Genomic DNA, 17,259 nt, shown 5'->3' with positions numbered 1-17,259 from the left:
GACCCAAGAGAAATCCCATACATATGTCGCATAGTATCATATTAATGCCATATCTGCATATGAAGCAATTGAATGAATGTCTGTGCTCAGCCTCAGCCGCGTCCACCTCCCCTCGAACTTCAACTACTTACGACTTATGAATTACCTATGAGAATGCTTTAACAACAACTTCAACTCATCGCATTCGTCGCTCATTCCCCATTTCAAGCTGGTACTTGATGGATCGCTAGATACCGCATTGAATGACATATGTAATACCTATAACGCCGAATGATTCCTATCTAATTACGTTACTACCTCCGTTTCCTCCCTATTCCATCTTGACTTAAGCGCCCACCATGTCTGAAGAAAGGAGTAAGATCTCGCTCCGCAGCGGTCCTAAGAGGAAGGGTCGTCCTACTATCAGCGCGCCTCGTCAAATCTCAGATCCTATTCCAAATGATGGCGTTCCAGTTCCTCGTAGCACCGGAGGGAAAGTTGGGACTGACAACCCACCGCCACCCCGACAGCGACAACCTCCCGCAACTGGTGGAAAAGTAAGTTAAAGTGCTCCTACATTACGGCTTTGTTCTACTTACTAATTATGACCCTCAGACTGGCGACCTTGTTAAGCGACGATATTCAACCCGGTTTAATAATCTCCCCAGTGATTTCGACCCAACTGCTCCCCCGGTCCCTTCTATGCCCGCTTTCGATATCTCCAAATACGATCAGCAGGCATCGCGGTTTCAAGCACCCCCGTCGCGTGATGGTCCGGGTGCAGGTTTAACTAGGGGCGTGCCTCCAACCGTAGACCCGAAGGCACTAAGAGACCCGAGACTCGTCCCCGATCAATACGTCGCCAATATCCTTAGCGAGGCTACTGAAGATGAGATTAGGGACTACGAAACTGCCTTACGCAAGTTAAAGAGTAGGGCAGCGGCGGATTTACAGCAAAGTGTCTACCAAAACCGGGCGCAGTTCATAAAGATTAGCAAAGAGGCGGAAAAATTGAAGTCGGAAATGCGCACCTTGCGCAATTTATTTAAAGAGTTAGCCACGAATACGAATGCGCTCAGGGCTGCATCTAATAACCACGGCACGCCTATGAGCGGAGAGTTCTCGACCGGCTTGAGTAAAAAAGATAGACGCAGTTCGGTGGCGGATAGAACAGTCCTTTGGAATACTCAAATGCAAGTTCTCTACAAGAATGTCGAGGGTTCTCAGAAGTTCCTACCTAATTCGATGGGGAGGCATGTTATCCAGGATGCCGGGCCCTGGATCGAGCTCGACAATGCGACGTACAAATCAAGGCGATCCATGCAAATATTTCTCCTCAACGATCACCTTCTTGTCGCTTCGCGGAAAAAACGTAAGACGGACAACCCGAACGACACGCGTGGCCCAGCGACTAAGTTAGTTGCGGATCGCTGTTGGCCGCTTCTGGATGTCGAGATTACTGATATGGCGGTAACCACCGAATCGTTTAGCGGCAAGAATAAACTAGTAGATGCTATCATGGTTCGAGGCGTCGGTCAGGAATCGTTCATCTACAAGACAGAAAAGCAAGAAGATCCCGAGAAATCAGCCTTACTATTAAACATTCGAAAAGCGGTTGAGGAATTGCGAAAGAACCTACAGTCCGAGATGGAAGCGAATAACAAGGCCAAAGAGACTATTAATTACTTCGCTTCCCGAGATCCGGGTTTATTACAGAAAACGGAGCTACTCGAGACGCTTTCTGACATTAAGGACATGCTAATCGAGGTGGATGGGAAGCAGCAAAATCTCCGCTGGGTTGAGGGTCAGATGGACGAGCTTGACATCGACATCGCACTTCAGAAGTTTGATCTAGCAGTCGATCGCGTTGAGAAGATGCAGAAGCTTGCTCGCGGGTTGAAGAATAATATTATTGCGCAAGACTTTATCGACTTCAAAATCGAGGAGAGATGCACCAAGCTAGCTGGTCTGATCATACGAGAAGTTGTCGACTCACATAGTCAGCCGCTTAAAACGAAACGTAACGTCGAATGGCTTAATAGGCTAGGATTCGAGGATCGCGCCCGAGATGCGTATCTCAAGGCTCGTGGTGACTTAATTCAGAAGCGTTCAAGGTAGGTTTCTAGAAGGTGTTGAAGGAGCTTTTCATATACTAACTCGACATAGACAATGCATCTTCCAAGGCGACCTCCACCTCTACATCTGGCAAATTTCATTCGTCTATTTCAGCATAATTAAAAATACTGTAAGCTGCTTCCAAAGCTGCTTCCCCCAGACGATGATGAGCGCTTGTGTGAAATGGGCCAAGGAAGTAGTGGATGCTTTCAACGTAATTCTAGCCAGGCAGCTGAGCAGCACGGAAAGAGACGGTGTCGTATGGAAACAGTGTATGGAGAGAGCCAAAATCCACGCCGAGATGCTCTCGGAAGTGCAGTTGGACTTCGGAGATCTAGTGGGCAGAGAACCTCAGGGAGCGAACGCTAACAGTCCGGTTGGACTTGGGTTGGCATAGGTTCAGATGTATTACTAGATGAAGTAACCTTGCGCTTGCTCTGGCTCTTAAAAGCAAGTCCCGCACATTACATTTTGAACACAATCCCGATCAATCTTGCAGTATAGGTATTATTGAATGGGATCTATACATACATAGGTATATACCTCATATACATGAATTAGAAACAATTCATTTGATAGATAATTGCGGCCTTATAAAACTTAGGTACCATACCTATGTATGTACAAATATAGGGCATATGTATACCTAGGGGGCGTAAGGGGCTTGAGGGGGTGGGGTGAAAAAAAGAGCCGCAATTTTAAGTGGCAACTGACGTATATTCAAAGTACACAATGCGGAGGTACGTAGTACATTGTGGTTACCCTTGTAGCGCTTGAATAAGGTACATTTTGGTACCTAACCAGCTAACATCCCTTTGTAAGGTCCAACTTCTACATACTACATACCATCCTGTGCTATTCATCAAACAGGGAAAAATCCTACTTTCGTAATCGCCCGTGACAACTCCCACAATACCACAATACCCCCTTCAATCCCACTTGACACGCGACAGGATACTTCAAGAACGACCACTAAACTTCTAAAAGAATTATTGAGCGAGCTTACCATTAATAACTCTTTGTTGTTGTTTTTTTCTGCTTCTTCTTCTCCTCTTTCTCCTGCGACGATACCCTTCCAAGCCCCACCCCAAACCATACACACACACCAACGAAGAGGCGCTGTCCTGTTACCGGTGCCCTAAACGTCATCCCGAGTCAACTATCCCCTTGACTCTATCGATTCAACGATCTCGCTCGGGCCTCGCGAAAGATCCCGCGATCTTATCTCTGGATAAAACGGATAGAATACCCTAGTTACCGTCGTGCGACCTGACTTTGGCTCCCGTCTATCAACATGGATACCAATATGGAAGACGTCGGGCGAGTACCTGCTGAATTGGCACCGATGCCCCCCTCAGAGCCCACGACGATCCCTACTTTAGACGGTTGGATCGAGGGCCTGATGAACTGCAAGCAGCTTGCAGAAGCTGATGTTCAGAGGCTTTGCGAGAAGGTGAGCCATCGCATATCATTTGCAGCTGTGTCATGTCTCACCATAAAATACCATACTGATACCGTTGTATTCTAGGCGAGGGAGGTCCTGCAGGACGAGTCCAATGTTCAGCCGGTGGTATGTTGCCCTGTACTCTGTTTTGACCGCCTCTGCTCACGTCTGTCGTCTGTATAGAAATGCCCGGTGACGGTCTGTGGTGATATCCACGGTCAATTTCATGATTTGATGGAACTATTCAAGATTGGAGGTCCCAACCCCGATACAAACTACCTGTTTATGGGTACGTTATTCAATAACCGGTGGAGAGTCGTGGGAAATATGGTTATTAATTATTGGTATAGGTGACTACGTCGATCGAGGATACTACTCCGTCGAGACGGTAACTCTACTAGTTGCCCTTAAGATCCGATACCCCCAACGCATCACCATCCTGCGCGGCAACCACGAGTCCCGTCAGATCACCCAAGTGTATGGTTTCTACGACGAGTGCCTTCGGAAATACGGTAATGCCAACGTTTGGAAATTCTTTACCGATCTTTTCGACTATCTCCCCCTGACTGCCCTCATCGACAACCAAATCTTCTGTCTCCACGGTGGTCTCTCGCCTAGCATCGATACCCTTGATAATATTAGAGCGCTTGACCGAATCCAAGAAGTTCCGCACGAGGGTCCTATGTGCGACCTGCTCTGGTCTGACCCGGATGACCGATGCGGCTGGGGTATTAGCCCTCGCGGTGCCGGCTACACCTTCGGGCAGGATATTTCGGAGGCATTCAATCATAACAACGGTCTAACCCTGATTGCCCGAGCCCACCAACTGGTTATGGAAGGATATAATTGGTCGCAAGATAGAAATGTGGTAACCATCTTCTCTGGTGAGTCGCTATAGCTTCGTGTTTCGAGAGCAGTCTACTAATTATTCCTAGCACCTAACTACTGCTACCGATGCGGCAACCAAGCAGCTATCATGGAAATCGACGAACATCTGAAGTATACCTTGTAAGTGGTCAATATTAACATATTAAAGCTCGACGAGACGTTGGAGCTTTGACTTGGAAATATATGCTTACCACTTCGCACAGCTTACAGTTCGACCCGTGCCCGCGGGCTGGCGAGCCGATGGTTTCCCGACGTAAGTTTCACAGGCCATTTTATTTTCCTAGTGGCATCAAAACTGACTTCGACTATAGGCACACCAGACTACTTCCTCTAAGCGTCCAGCAAATCTTAGTGCCACGCGTTGGACAAGCGTGGGTACAAGGTTTGAAGGTGTCTGGGAGTTACGTTGAGCCTAGATCGCTATACCCCTGCTATGCCGAAAGTCAGAAAGCGACGTACGAATGTGTCGGCGCCATAAGTAGCATCTTCCAGTATGTAAGCCGTTAACAACCTCGAGCGTGGGCGGCCTTAACTAGGCCGGTGCCGATGTGGTTGGTATAGCGAAGGAAGGGGATCTGACGCGGGACTATCGCGTCCCTTAGTTACGATACCACATTTGGAGCCTATCTTTTTGGTGGGCAAAGCATTATGAGCAGCCCACTGCAGAGTAGCTACCCAAACATTGTATTTCATGAATGAAGAAAGAGAGACTTTGGCTTCGATTGTGAGATGAGCTCACTTTACTCGAACGTGACATCTTTGCGGTTAATAAGATTTAGATACAAGAGAGAAGTAACAGAAGTAATTATAATGACTGACCCCTATAAGTATCCCAAGTGGGAATTAAATCTCCTTCGCCGCATCCAAGATGGTCCAAGATGGTTACTATCCCATTCTCATTGTGTAGAAACCAATTATTCAGGTATAATCATTAAATATCGTAATGTTAAGTAGTATACATATGCACACAATTTCTAATTCATCCTTATGCAACAACATATACAACATTTCCCCCACCAGTAGTGTTTCCCTCATTATAGCAGCTCCTTGACGCCAGTGATATTGGTAACAAAACAATGCTTCTCTCCCTCCCAGTATACAATATCTTCCCTTCTCCTCTCTCTGTCTGTCTCTCCGCAACCTCTCCTCCCCCTCCGGCCAATCGTTCAGTCAGTAGAATACCTTACAAAGTCCTCGCCCGCACCGGCGGCTGACCGAAACTAAAACTCCAACTTCGGCCACCACCGCTCCTAATACTCATCTCGCTACTATTCCTCTCGTTACTCCCAGCATTATTTATAATTACATCCCTGCTTCCACCTTCGCTATTTCCATCATCACCACCACTGACATTATTCCTGCTGCTGCTGCTGTTTCCACTACCACCACCACTGCGACTACTACGACTACCATTCCTCAACAACCCGCTCCGCGACCCCCGCCGAGACGGCCCCGTCTCGAAGCCCCAGCTGTCCAGCGCCCACGGCGCCAGCAACGTCGCGCTTAGCAATTCCAGATCTAAATCTAGCGCGGGCAGGATCGGCGGGCCGAGGTGCGCGGGGGCCGGGGCGCGTAGCCGCGACGGCGACGTCGATCTCCTCCCTTCTCCTGGTTCTGGTTCTTCCCCGCTTCCGCTTCCGACTAGGGGCTCCGTGCCGCAGTCGGGCCCGTACGCGTCGGCTTCGCTGTTGATGCGCATGCGCAGCATGATGGCACGGCGGCCGCGGTTGCGGGTGCGGAGGGCGGGTCTGTGCGGTTGGGGCTGGGGCTGGGGTTGGGGTTGGGGTGGGAATAAAAGGGGGAGAGGGTCAGGGGAGAGGGAGGGCTGTTTCTGGTCGAGGCTGCTGCTCGTGTGCACGGCTGTGTTGGACGAGTCGGTGTGGTAGGCGGATGTTGTGGTGCTGTTGTTGCGCTGCGACTGCGAGGACGACGGGGATGGCGTTGTAGATTGTTGGGGAGGAGGGGTGGGAGTAGGTGGTGATGGAGTGGGAGTGGGAGTTGGGGTCGTTGGGATAAGGGGGGATCGTATCGTGGTTGTGGTTTTCCTAGCCCCCATGATGGGCAGCTTGCCGACGAGGTTGCTGTTGGAGGTGGTGGAGTGCATGGATGGGACAATAGGGGAGTAGTCTCCGGGACCCTGGGCGCCGTCGGGTACGATGAAACGTCGGTCAAAACGGGCCAGTAGGTATGCGGTAGACACGACGAGGTCGGTGACGAAGTTGAAGCCGTAGTAGCAGGCTTTACTATGGAACCAAGCCGGTTTGGAGCTAGGACGACCGTCGAAGTTGACTCCTACTCGAAATGCGGCGCCCAAGGTAGCCACTAGTGATGCGAATACTAACAGTCCGACCTTGTTGCGCCACCGACCTTCGCCGAACTTCTCAACACGGTGGAAGCGGAAACGCCTCGCGTGCTGTGCGGCTGCTGCCAGCCCAACGACAGGCACGGGTAGGAAAGCCAGAAAGGCCAAATACAAGCCAGCGAAAAGCTGGACGGCGCGGTCGGCACGGCGAGCGCGAGTGTCTAGGGTATAAAAGCTATGGATAGTAGCGACGATAGCCATGACGAGGCAGCACAGGACACAAGCGATGAGGAACCAGACGAAGCCGCGGGTGCCGCGGTGCCAGCCGAGGCGGGGATGATAGGCGCGGAGGACGCGCTGGGCGAAGAACAAGTTGATGATGAAGATGAGCACGGAGCCGGCCTGGGTCATGACGCTGGCGGCGATGAGGGCGTCGACGGCCTTGGGGTACGAGGCCCAGATCATGCGGGCGACGAGCGAGACGCCGCGGAGGAGACACAGCGCGAACAGCATGCCTGAGAAGACGAACTTGAGGTTGCGCTGCCTGTTGATGCGCAGGACGGCCAGGTGCGCTGCTGCCGAGAGGAGGAATAGCACGAGTAGGACGACGGCGATGGGGTCGTCGACCGCGGGGGAGGGCTCGCCGCCTACGATGGCCATGGTAGATGCGTACGGCGGGCCGTGAGGCTTGGACAGCTGGGGTTCGATATTCGTTAGTGTTTGGTGGTTTTCTCATATAGACAGACAGACAGCATCTTCGTCATGACCTACTTGACTTCCGTTCCCATTGGGAGCCGGAGCCGTCCAGTTCCCGGACGTAGCAGTTTTATCTCTCCTAAGCATTTCGAAGCGGGCGATGTCCTCCTCAGTCCCGAGGACACAGCCTTGAGATTACAGGTCTCGTTCTCTCTTATGCCCCAACCACTAAATAGAGAGAGATCTGGCTGCCAGATTAGCGGTCGTAGGGCGTTACATTTGTATGGCGAAGCGTCGATATACCATGGCGGAGAGGACTGGAAAATAATAGGTGGTAGGTAAGTAAGCGAACTCGGTTGGCGGTTCTAAAGGAGCAAAAAAGAAAAACGAGGTGCGAGATACCTAACGCGTATCCCGTAATCAGGATTGCGACCTTATATCTCCCACGTACGATGCTACAAATCCCGTTGGCTCTTCTTATAAAACCTAGACCGGCTACCTACAGTATGCGCCACGGCGTGCGGCCTCGTAGCGTTTTGGGTCTGGAGTCTATCGTGCTAGAGATGGGAATAGGGGGTTGGGGGGTTTTCTGCAACAATAGGTAACAACAACGGCGGCAACAGCAACAAGCCTATCACGATCTCTCGTGTCCCCCCCTTACCCCTCCCGAGTTAATTGCAGTAGCAGCATCGGTAGAGCAGCCAGGCCCGAGATAGAGTTTATATCCCAAACGTGTGGCCGTGCGTTAGGGAGGTAGGTAGGTATTGGGTCTAGCACGAACAGGGTCGAGATCGAATGGTCGGGTGGATGATGCTGCAACGTAATCTTGCCTCCGCGTTGGTTGGATTCGCCCAGCCCCTTTTTTGCAAATATATCGTCAGATTGTATTGAGACGATTAGGTAGTCTGCGTAACAGCAACAATGAGGTGCTATCCGTTAGTCTTGGGAGTAGAAACAAACATCTCTTCTCGGACCCGGACCGTTGCTCTAACCGCGAGGAGGGACAGTTGAGCATATGATCGGCAACATTAGAGTTTATCAGCCGGAAGTTGGGTCATGTTCTTATTATCGCAGTGAGCTGCCAGTCCTTACAGACTACCTACCTGCCTACCTACCAGGCCTTATAGCACAACCCGTTATAACCCTTTAAGACGCCCTCGTTTCAACGGGGATGGTTCTCAAACAAGCTACTCGCGATTAATGCCATAGGGCTGGTAATTTAATACCTACCGACGCTTGGCGATAATCTACGGCGTCGAGCTAAGTCGGCTCTAATGTGTCGAAGGGATCATAAGGTTTCGCTTCTCAGGGAGGGCTCGGCACGCTTCGCCAATTACATAGACATACATCATCATCGCTGTGCCGAGACTAGAAGTCTAGTGGCAGTGACTATAAGACCGGCCGCTTTCCAGAAGATGGGGACTGCTAAGAGTGTTATCCCAAGATACCGGAATGAAGCCAAGAATGCTTATACCGTCTACACGGGCGATTGTTACGGCATTTCTCCTAGTCCTATTATACCTTGCCCTATGGGTAGTTTTCTCTAATCTTGGGATGGCTATTTCGTTGTACCGAGTATCGATAGTAATCTCCCATATGCTTTATAAACGCAGAAAGACACGCTTATTGTTCATTTAGATTTCGTTGCTCGAGCTGCTCGACTTGGATAAATATCCTTCTCGTGTAATACGCTACACCACGCTATCTATGATTGTTTTCGTTCTCCTTAACACCGAACTTGATTATTCATATACGTTAGTTTATTACCTACAAATCATTTACAGACCTTACAGTTAAAAATAATACAATGTCATGGTTAAGAAATTTCCAATAGTATAAGATTACGAGGAAACAGATAAAGGGGGTGCTCACCCGATATTAACAACCCATACAAATATATATATATATACCTATATATTAGTATAAATATAATTGATTAACTTTTTTGAGCCATACCCAAGGTAGTATAAGTGCGCTTTGGTTGTTCTGAGACAACGTTAAGGTATTAGGACTCGGGTGTCGAGTCAAGCACCCACCCAGGTACATAAGTTGTAAAAACCACACAAACTATCACATACGACCATAGGATCTGGAAAATTCGGGATCCCGTCCGCTCTCCCCTAGACAAGCCGGATACCGCTGGACTAGTAGTTGGGTCGGTGACGACCAGCGAATCCCCGGTGTTGTATGTTTTTTTTTTTTTTCGTTTTCTTTTTGTTGGTCTCTTTAGCGTCTTAACTAGTAGTACATATAAGCGGGATATTACCTAGGATCTCAGGTGATATATCTAGAACGAAGGATACTTTTAGTACGGATAGCTATTAACTTGCAAGCTACTTTATTTTCGACTTCCACCGCATGATATATAGGTATGATATAATATATGGAGTATGTACCTATGTCTTGCTGGCACCTGAGGACGTACAACATTACAATTTAATAGGACCTTACTATTAACCTCGCTTATACCCTATAATAAAATAGATATTCGTCTCTTATCTTTTCTTTTGTTGTCGCCTCTAACATCACTGCTACCGTACTATTCCCTGCCACAACCGCAACTCTCTGGAAACAAGTAGGAAAATCTTACGACCTCCTAAACGTACGTAATCGAAATAACTAGTAAAATCCTAGAACGTAGCCAAAACAACTAGTAAAACCTTGAAGCTTTATACCTAGCCTTATAACTATAACCTAGGCCTTATTTCGGTCGTACTAAAGGCCTTGTTGCTATGGCTACTGGCTTACTCGTAAGGCTGAGTCTAAAACCCAATCGCTAAGCCTTGCCCGTAACCTTAATCTCTATTATAGGCCTTGTTTCGGTCCTAAAACCTCATTCGTGGTAACTGTTATCTCACCCCATAAACCTCTAACAAAATCTCTACTTCCTGAAATAGCTTTAAAATGTGGGTTACTACAGAATATTTGTTCGAATGTGTCGACTTGATTTATTAAACAATAACTATAAGACATCCTATCCAAGCAGCGCCAGTACATATGTCAGTTAGCCCTACAACGCCAAGCTGATCCCATCCCTATAATTCAAATACTAAGAAATTCCTCCCTCATGTCCTCCCCCAAAAAATCCAATTTGCTTTTGCTTCGGTAGAACTGTTCTCCTGCTCGGGTTGTTGTAATTTGCATAAAGAATTTTGCCGCTGCCGCTATGTTGTGCCGATGAAGATAGCGTGATGATGTTGGGGTATAGTAATGAAAGGGCCAATGCTGAACGCCGTGATGGTTGTAATAAGCAATCTCTAGTAACCAGCGAGCCTAATTGTATAATACTAGGAATAGTGAAATGTGTCGTATAATAGGAGATATATGTCTCCTAGCTCAGTCGTTCGTGAGCCGAAATAAAGGCGTGAGTGTCTACCACAGCTCACAAGGATCACCGCCCCATAGTATCCTGATAAGGCCCAGAAAGATGCGCTGCTCTGGCGTCAAGTTCGCGGTGGCGTACCTAGTCGTCTCCCCCCTCTGTAATGCCCGTAGCATCCGCTCTGCCCGGGCAGCCTGGGCTCTATACGAGCCGAAGCGGATCTCGAGCCTCCGCTCGCCGCGCCACATCCACTGCTCAATGTCGTCGATCTGGAAATCGATCTCGGAGCGGAAGAGGGGCTCCAAGACCTCCATGTCGACGACCTGAGGCGGGCCCCAGATGATGAGGACGCGGCTGCAGGCCGACTCTGGTTGTGGTGCTACTCGGATGCGGTGCATTTTTACTGAAGGTTTAAGCCCTCCAAACTCGATCTTATCTTGCCTGATAAGATCAAGGAAATTATCGGTTGCCCGGCGATCCCAAAAGATGATCTTGGCCGCCGAGGTGGGGATCTCCTTGGTAGGGGGGTTGATGTGGACAAAGAATATCTTGCCAACTCGTCTTATAGGGGCGAGCAACTGCTGGACGGTACAATCTCCTGGGAGATTGGTCACCCATACTGAGGTGCTCTGGGACGCAGCGATGTTCGCACTTTGGTTAAGGGGGTTGTGGGGATTTCCTCCGTGGTTTCCGTTGACATGAGCCATGATGAATATGTTGACTGTATGGATCCTATAGAATATTTAGGATGATGATGATGATGATGATGATGATGATGATGACGATAGGAGACGACTATTGGGAAATATAAGTCCAAAGCAGTATGAATAAATGGAGTTCCAAGAAAATATCGTTACTTACCTTCAACTTTATGCTATATGTATGCTAGGGAATGCCTTTCGTAGTAAATTGGATTCGAGTGGTAATACTTGAAGATCGGTTTTCGGTTGTGAAGTATGGTGAAAATCCAAGACGGAGTGATGGGAGAGCAGCCTAGATATTTATACCATTGGAATAAGATAAAACTAAATAAACTAAATGCAAACAACTAGAAAGGTCTGTGTTTAATTTTGACTAGTTGTGTTAGGTTTGAGTCCACGAGAGCTGCTAAACTATGAAAATAAGTTATGCCATTACCAATGGGTCGGTCATCCGTGGGTACCCAATGCCATGTCTAGACCAGAGTTTTAGATTTGGACGCCACCAAAGTAATAATATGCCTATCCCCAATGTCTGTTACCACTAGTCTGCCTGCTTCTGTAACCTAACTCTAGTTGACGATGACATAGGGCCGACTGTAGTAGCAGGTGTATACGTGGCCAGTTCTGCGCTGGGGTTTTCCGGAAAGCTTTCCTGGCGGGCACAAAGCTATCCTGAGGGTGTTTGAAGCTATTCAGAGGCTCTTTGACTTAGCCAGGAGCCTAATTGGTAGGTGTATCATTTTTGTTGAGGATTCTCTCCACCGTATCGAAGAATCAAACTTAGAGAAAACGATTACGTATCGTTGTGCGGTTTACAGGTAAACTTAGGTAACGCGATAATAAAGCAACATTTTATATGGAGGCAATTGGAAGATATATTAAAACAAGAACCTATGCAATGTCGAATTTGTTTTTACAACAGCTCATATCGCTCGAGAATATTATTTATGTCGTGTATCATCCCCTTGACTGGCATTCAACTACACGTCCACTATTTTCAGTATTGATACGTAGGAATTGGCCAGGAAAGAGAAGATGGCTAAATCGACCAACGATATTTATGGTTTGTACTACTATGTAGTGATACTGAAATAATGGAGGTGTGGTTGAATGCCAGTCGAGGGGATACGCCGAGTATCAGGTTGGTGGCAATAACAATATTCCCAAACTAGTAAGATGTAAACAAAGCTATCAAAGCGTAGTTAGAGTAGTTTCGCCAATAAGAAAATATGCGTAGACTTAACACCATGCCTAACTCCTTTAACACCTTCAGGAGTTAAGAAGATGGGATGGTACATAGTAGTAACCCAGTAACTAAAATCTGGGAGCCGTACATGTTTAGTCTAGGAATCGTCCAGCCTTAAAAACGCAAACTGTTAATTTTCATAAAAGCGTATCCTTAAAAATTATCTATTCAGAAGCAAGGTTAACCGCAAGACCATACTCATGTGTAAGTAGCCCCAGCGGGCGCTATTATTGAAGGGGAGTACCTACTGTCTATGCGTTTTCTAGAATTCTCGTATGAGGCATATTTATTTTACGCTCAAGCAAGTCCAATGCACTGCGCTAAGATATTTATGAAGTTTTAATGAAACCTCAAATCGAGTATATTTCTCTCAAGTCAACCTAATTAAGAAACTTCGTACTACTCCCCCCTTTTCCATCACATGTGGCTAACCTAGTGCACAGACATGCCAATGCGGCTTAGACGCGTGGCTGGTGTTGATGACGACAACCCCTGAAGAACGTTTTGAAGAAACAGACCCCCCCCTGTCGACGCTAGCAGACGCAAGCTGCAACAACAACAACAACAACGTACACTCAGAAGCTTTTCCTATCAAAGGCATGACCGACAACCTGGGAAAGTAGGAAAAATAAAATAAAATTCAAAATAGTAAACTAGCTCCAGCCTCCTGACGCCAAACCTACGACCACTCAATCCATAAACCTTAGGTTAGGTACTTATCGACAAAGCATCTGCCATCTGCCTGTAGGAAGCACGAAGCCATCTCCGCAATCGCGAACATCATCAATCCTTTCTTCGTTGCAAAGCTACCTACAACAAACAGACCCCCGACCTCGCGCGTTCTTGATTCAAAAAAAGCGCAAGCGACTAAAGTAATCTACAAGCTATCTATCTATCAAATCGCAAAGATGGATTTCTCCGACTCATTGTACGCACTACGCACTGCGCCCTACGCCCTACCAAAAAACCTTCCTTCCCATTTCCCCACAGACCGTCCCGTCCAAGAAAACATACGGATGCGCTAGCTAGCTAACACGGCCCTTCTTTCTTAGTCGAATCGTCAACCTCGCGGTGGGCGTCATCATGGTGCTGGGCGGAATATCGCAGTTCTTCAACCTCGGCTTGTACGTACCTCCCCTCCTCCCCTCCTCCATACACCACACCATCCCTTCTTCTCACTGACCCCCGCTCCCCCAGCCAATCCATCATAATCGGCGCCTACGTCCTAATCTTCGGTCTGGCCGTCGCCCTCCTCGAATTCCAGATCCCCCCGCAAGTCTCGCGCTACGCCTCCTTTATGTTCTCCTTCATCGGCCGCGGCATCTTCTACGTCTTCGTCGGCTCCATCCTGCTGAACAACGGCGTCTTGCGCATCATCGCCGGCTCTATCGTCGGTCTCGTCGGCCTCGCTTACATCGCGCTCGAGTTCGTCCCCTCTATCGAGCCCCCCGCCAACATGCGCGAGGCCGATGCTGGTTGGGGTGCCGAGCAGGTATAATAATAGGCACGGCATGACTTCTAGCATCTCTGCCTTCGAGCCTGCATGGGCAAGGGGTGAGTGTTACCCTCTAGCTGTAAGGCGTCCAGCTTGCCAATTTCTTGGTGGAGGTTGATCACGTAGAATTTGAAGTGAGGAATTCTATTGGAATGAAAATGCTTAGAAAGTTAATTCGTTCGGTAAGGGGGGTGGCTGGGCCGGTAGTGATAACTTATATGTACGAATAACGGCGGGGAATGAGTTCTGTTATGTACAACCGAGTCATGTGTTACGCAAGACTGGATATTTATTTACCTGGTAGGGGATGGTAGGGGATGGTTAGTGAGAACGAGGTAAACATGTCAAGACACTGTTTTTTCCAGAGGCCTTTGCATTTCTTGCGCTAGTAGGATATTATTTATGAAGCTCGTGATTTACGCCTTGATCCTCTTGAACTAGATAGATACTTTCGTTGAACTTGTTCCCTACCCGGCCCTATCCTTTCCATACTTCCTTCCAACTAGGTTATATAGTTTGTTGCGTGGAATACCATTAAAAATCAGTTGGCTTGCCCATACCATGGGAATATTGTGACCATGCTCCGCAATTCGTAATATCATGCCTCCTAACCCTCGCATGTATTCTGCGAGCTCACGATACGCCGAGCACATATGCTATGCTGCCGAAAAGCAAAGGCTGCTGATGAAAAACTCGACCCTATGACGCCCCGTAGTGTTTGATTTGTCCTTTTGCGTTTTCGCTTTGTTTCCTTAGATTAACTCCTGTAGCTCCCAGTCGTAATTTTGGTCATCAAAATAAAAGAAATCAACGCGAATTCAGATAGCAAAGAACGCCCCCTACTTCTGCAGCGCGGCCATCTCACGTTCTTTCGCCGCGAGCATTTGTCGAATCCGTTCGGCTTCTTGTTGAAGTGCCGCTAGCCTATCAGCCTTCGATTTGTCATCCTCGGCCGTGCTTTCTCGAGATTGGATCGCGGGCAATACGTTCGACATCATCCCCTGCGGGCTGGGGCTTGGTACTGACACGATTGTAGTAGCCGGGGATCGAAGACGCAGTGCCTCAGCGGGATTATCGGCCGGGTAAAAGTTAGGATTTAATTCCGACGCCGGGTTAAGAAGAGACTTGATAGAGGACAACCTTTTGGAGTTATCATATCCGGGTTCGCTCGGTGCGTATTCCGAATCAGTTCCCGAGAAGGAGCGTTTCCTCGACGGTGAAAGGAATGACGCGGGTGATAGAGACGACTGACGATCACTCAATGCCGCAAGTGATTTTAACGGGGCCAAACGATTGTCGTCGGTGAGAGAATCCCGAATATCGAAATTATGAGGTGCATTAGTAGTGTGATACGCTGTGAGATCGTTCGAGGATATCGGAGCCGAAGCGGGACCGGACCGGACCGGATCAGGGAGTAATGTGAGTGGATGTTCGGTCTTTCGACGTAAACCGAGATTAATAGACCCGTCCTCGTTGACGCTACCACGCTCCATCTCGACTTCGGTATACTGGCTCTGTTCAATAGAATCAATCGTCATTGCATCCTCCGACCCACTGTCCATTTGATTCGCTGGTATTACACGCTTTCTCCTCTTAATGACGGATTTCTTCATAGTAACTGGCCGGTGAACTCCGTGAAGTTTGTAATATAACCCTACTACGATTAGCTAACACCCATCATACAACTTAAGTGTATACATACCACAGGCATTGCATATGGTATGACCCGATTCATCACGACGCCACAACGGAGTTATTGTAGTACCACAATTTTGGCAGGCTATTACCACGGTCGTATTCTGAGCCGCGGCTTGCTGCGCATTTATGTCTATCGGAGCCGGCCCATCGTCTGGAGGGGGCCCGCTTGCATTGCCGGACGCCCGATTTTGGTTCTGGAGCTGAGCACTCTTCGCTACTCGGTTATTATACGCCGGACAGCCACTACATCCCTCGGCGCCGCCGGTACCATTGCATCGTCCCCCACCTGGGCATGATCCATTAGGCATTTGATCCGCAGCGACGTACGTGGCCCCGGGAATATTTGCCGAGTTGCCTTGAGAACATGAGCTAGAAGAAGTCTTCTCGGGTGTCCTTTTCGGAGTAGTAGATACTGTTGATGGCGGCCGTTTTAAATTCGTTGGGCGCGACGAATTGCGCGCCTTTAGATAAAGTCCACATGCATTGCAAATCGTAGCACCCTGGGGCGAACGCCTCCATAATGGCGTTCTTGTAGTACCACAATTACTATAATAGAGTTAAAACCGACCGGAAACTCACCGAGAAACTGATCGACTTACCTGCACACCTGTCCGCTCTGGTTAGATGTGGAATTTGATTTCGTAGTTGCCCAACTCTCTTGATGCACAGGATCAAAGGGAGAAGGACTTTTTGAGTTGACTCGCTCGGATCCCTGTATCGACGGGCTGGGTGCCTCCGAAAAGTCGCTCTGACTTTGAGCCGCAGGACTCCTCGAACCAACGGAGGAGGGGATTCGAATAGACATGGTTTCGGACGGTTGGGTGCTTTCTCTAGAAACGACGGGACGAGTAGGCAGCGCCGTCCTGGTAGAGTTTGGTTCTGACTTGGCCAGTTTTGCGTATGAGTAAGGCGCCACTTCCATCATAATCTCCGTCGTTGAATCCTTTAGAAATTCGTCTGGCTGTGAAAGCTGCGGCGATCGTCGCTTCGGTTTCTTCCTTTGTTCTATGATAACATGGGAATCCGGACTGGAACAAACAAAAAAGAGAGGAGACAATTCAGAGGGGCAGTTGATGGGATAACGATGCTCGACAACAAGAACTGTCAATCTTCAAAGTATCGACAGTTCAATGAAGACTGGACTGTTGCAGACCAACTAACAACTTTGGACTAATGAACCGTCACAAGTGCCACTATATCGTGACGGGCGCGTGTTACTTGCTAGCTCGAACAGTGGCGGATCAGCAGTCAGTGACAAGATCTCTGTTGCTCCAAACCGGGCTGCATGGGGGTGTAAGTGAAGGGAGATGTGTCGATGGGTTCGACCACAATCAACTGCGAAGCTAGATGGTCAGAGACGGGACTATCGGGGG

At 48.5% G+C, this 17,259-nt stretch overlaps 5 protein-coding genes across 5 annotated transcripts; 2 read left to right on the top strand and 3 right to left on the bottom strand.

The window, feature by feature from the left end:
• Nucleotides 1-338: 338 nt before the first annotated feature.
• Nucleotides 339-4,760, top strand: F5Y00DRAFT_251084 (serine/threonine-protein phosphatase pp2a catalytic subunit; the record flags this gene model as incomplete). The annotated part of the gene is made up of 10 exons (XM_048009798.1): nt 339-536; nt 595-2,093; nt 2,146-2,465; nt 3,408-3,547; nt 3,623-3,664; nt 3,722-3,827; nt 3,889-4,422; nt 4,474-4,546; nt 4,630-4,679; nt 4,738-4,760. 10 exons carry the CDS (start codon nt 339-341, stop codon nt 4,758-4,760), a joined length of 2,985 nt encoding a protein of 994 aa, XP_047868895.1.
• Nucleotides 4,761-5,279: 519 nt separating this feature from the next.
• Nucleotides 5,280-7,571, bottom strand: F5Y00DRAFT_272532 (uncharacterized protein; the record flags this gene model as incomplete). Its single annotated transcript, XM_048012997.1, has 2 exons — nt 5,280-7,424; nt 7,500-7,571. 2 exons carry the CDS (start codon nt 7,569-7,571, stop codon nt 5,610-5,612), a joined length of 1,887 nt encoding a protein of 628 aa, XP_047868894.1. The 3' UTR covers nt 5,280-5,609.
• Nucleotides 7,572-10,796: 3,225 nt separating this feature from the next.
• F5Y00DRAFT_272530 (uncharacterized protein) lies at nt 10,797-11,453 on the bottom strand (the record flags this gene model as incomplete). The annotated part of the gene is made up of 1 exon (XM_048012996.1): nt 10,797-11,453. The coding sequence occupies one exon, from the start codon at nt 11,451-11,453 to the stop codon at nt 10,797-10,799; it is 657 nt and encodes a 218-aa protein (XP_047868893.1).
• A 2,148-nt stretch (nt 11,454-13,601) lies between these two features.
• On the top strand, nt 13,602-14,191 carry F5Y00DRAFT_258218 (COPI associated; the record flags this gene model as incomplete). Its single annotated transcript, XM_048010670.1, has 3 exons — nt 13,602-13,621; nt 13,746-13,817; nt 13,891-14,191. 3 exons carry the CDS (start codon nt 13,602-13,604, stop codon nt 14,189-14,191), a joined length of 393 nt encoding a protein of 130 aa, XP_047868892.1.
• A 743-nt stretch (nt 14,192-14,934) lies between these two features.
• On the bottom strand, nt 14,935-17,244 carry F5Y00DRAFT_157645 (uncharacterized protein). Its single transcript, XM_048004645.1, has 3 exons — nt 16,486-17,244; nt 15,891-16,432; nt 14,935-15,842 (listed from the first exon to the last, which is right to left on the bottom strand). Exons 1-3 carry the CDS (start codon nt 16,809-16,811, stop codon nt 15,028-15,030), a joined length of 1,683 nt encoding a protein of 560 aa, XP_047868891.1. The 5' UTR covers nt 16,812-17,244; the 3' UTR covers nt 14,935-15,027.
• Nucleotides 17,245-17,259: the final 15 nt, after the last annotated feature.

This window comes from Daldinia vernicosa (assembly GCF_022497035.1).
Source record: "Daldinia vernicosa strain CBS 139.73 unplaced genomic scaffold F5Y00scaffold_5, whole genome shotgun sequence".
In the NCBI taxonomy this organism is placed as follows: Eukaryota; Fungi; Ascomycota; class Sordariomycetes; order Xylariales; family Hypoxylaceae; genus Daldinia; species Daldinia vernicosa.
The sequence above is the reverse complement of the archived record's forward strand: the minus strand, read 5'-3'. Positions and strand labels throughout refer to the sequence as shown.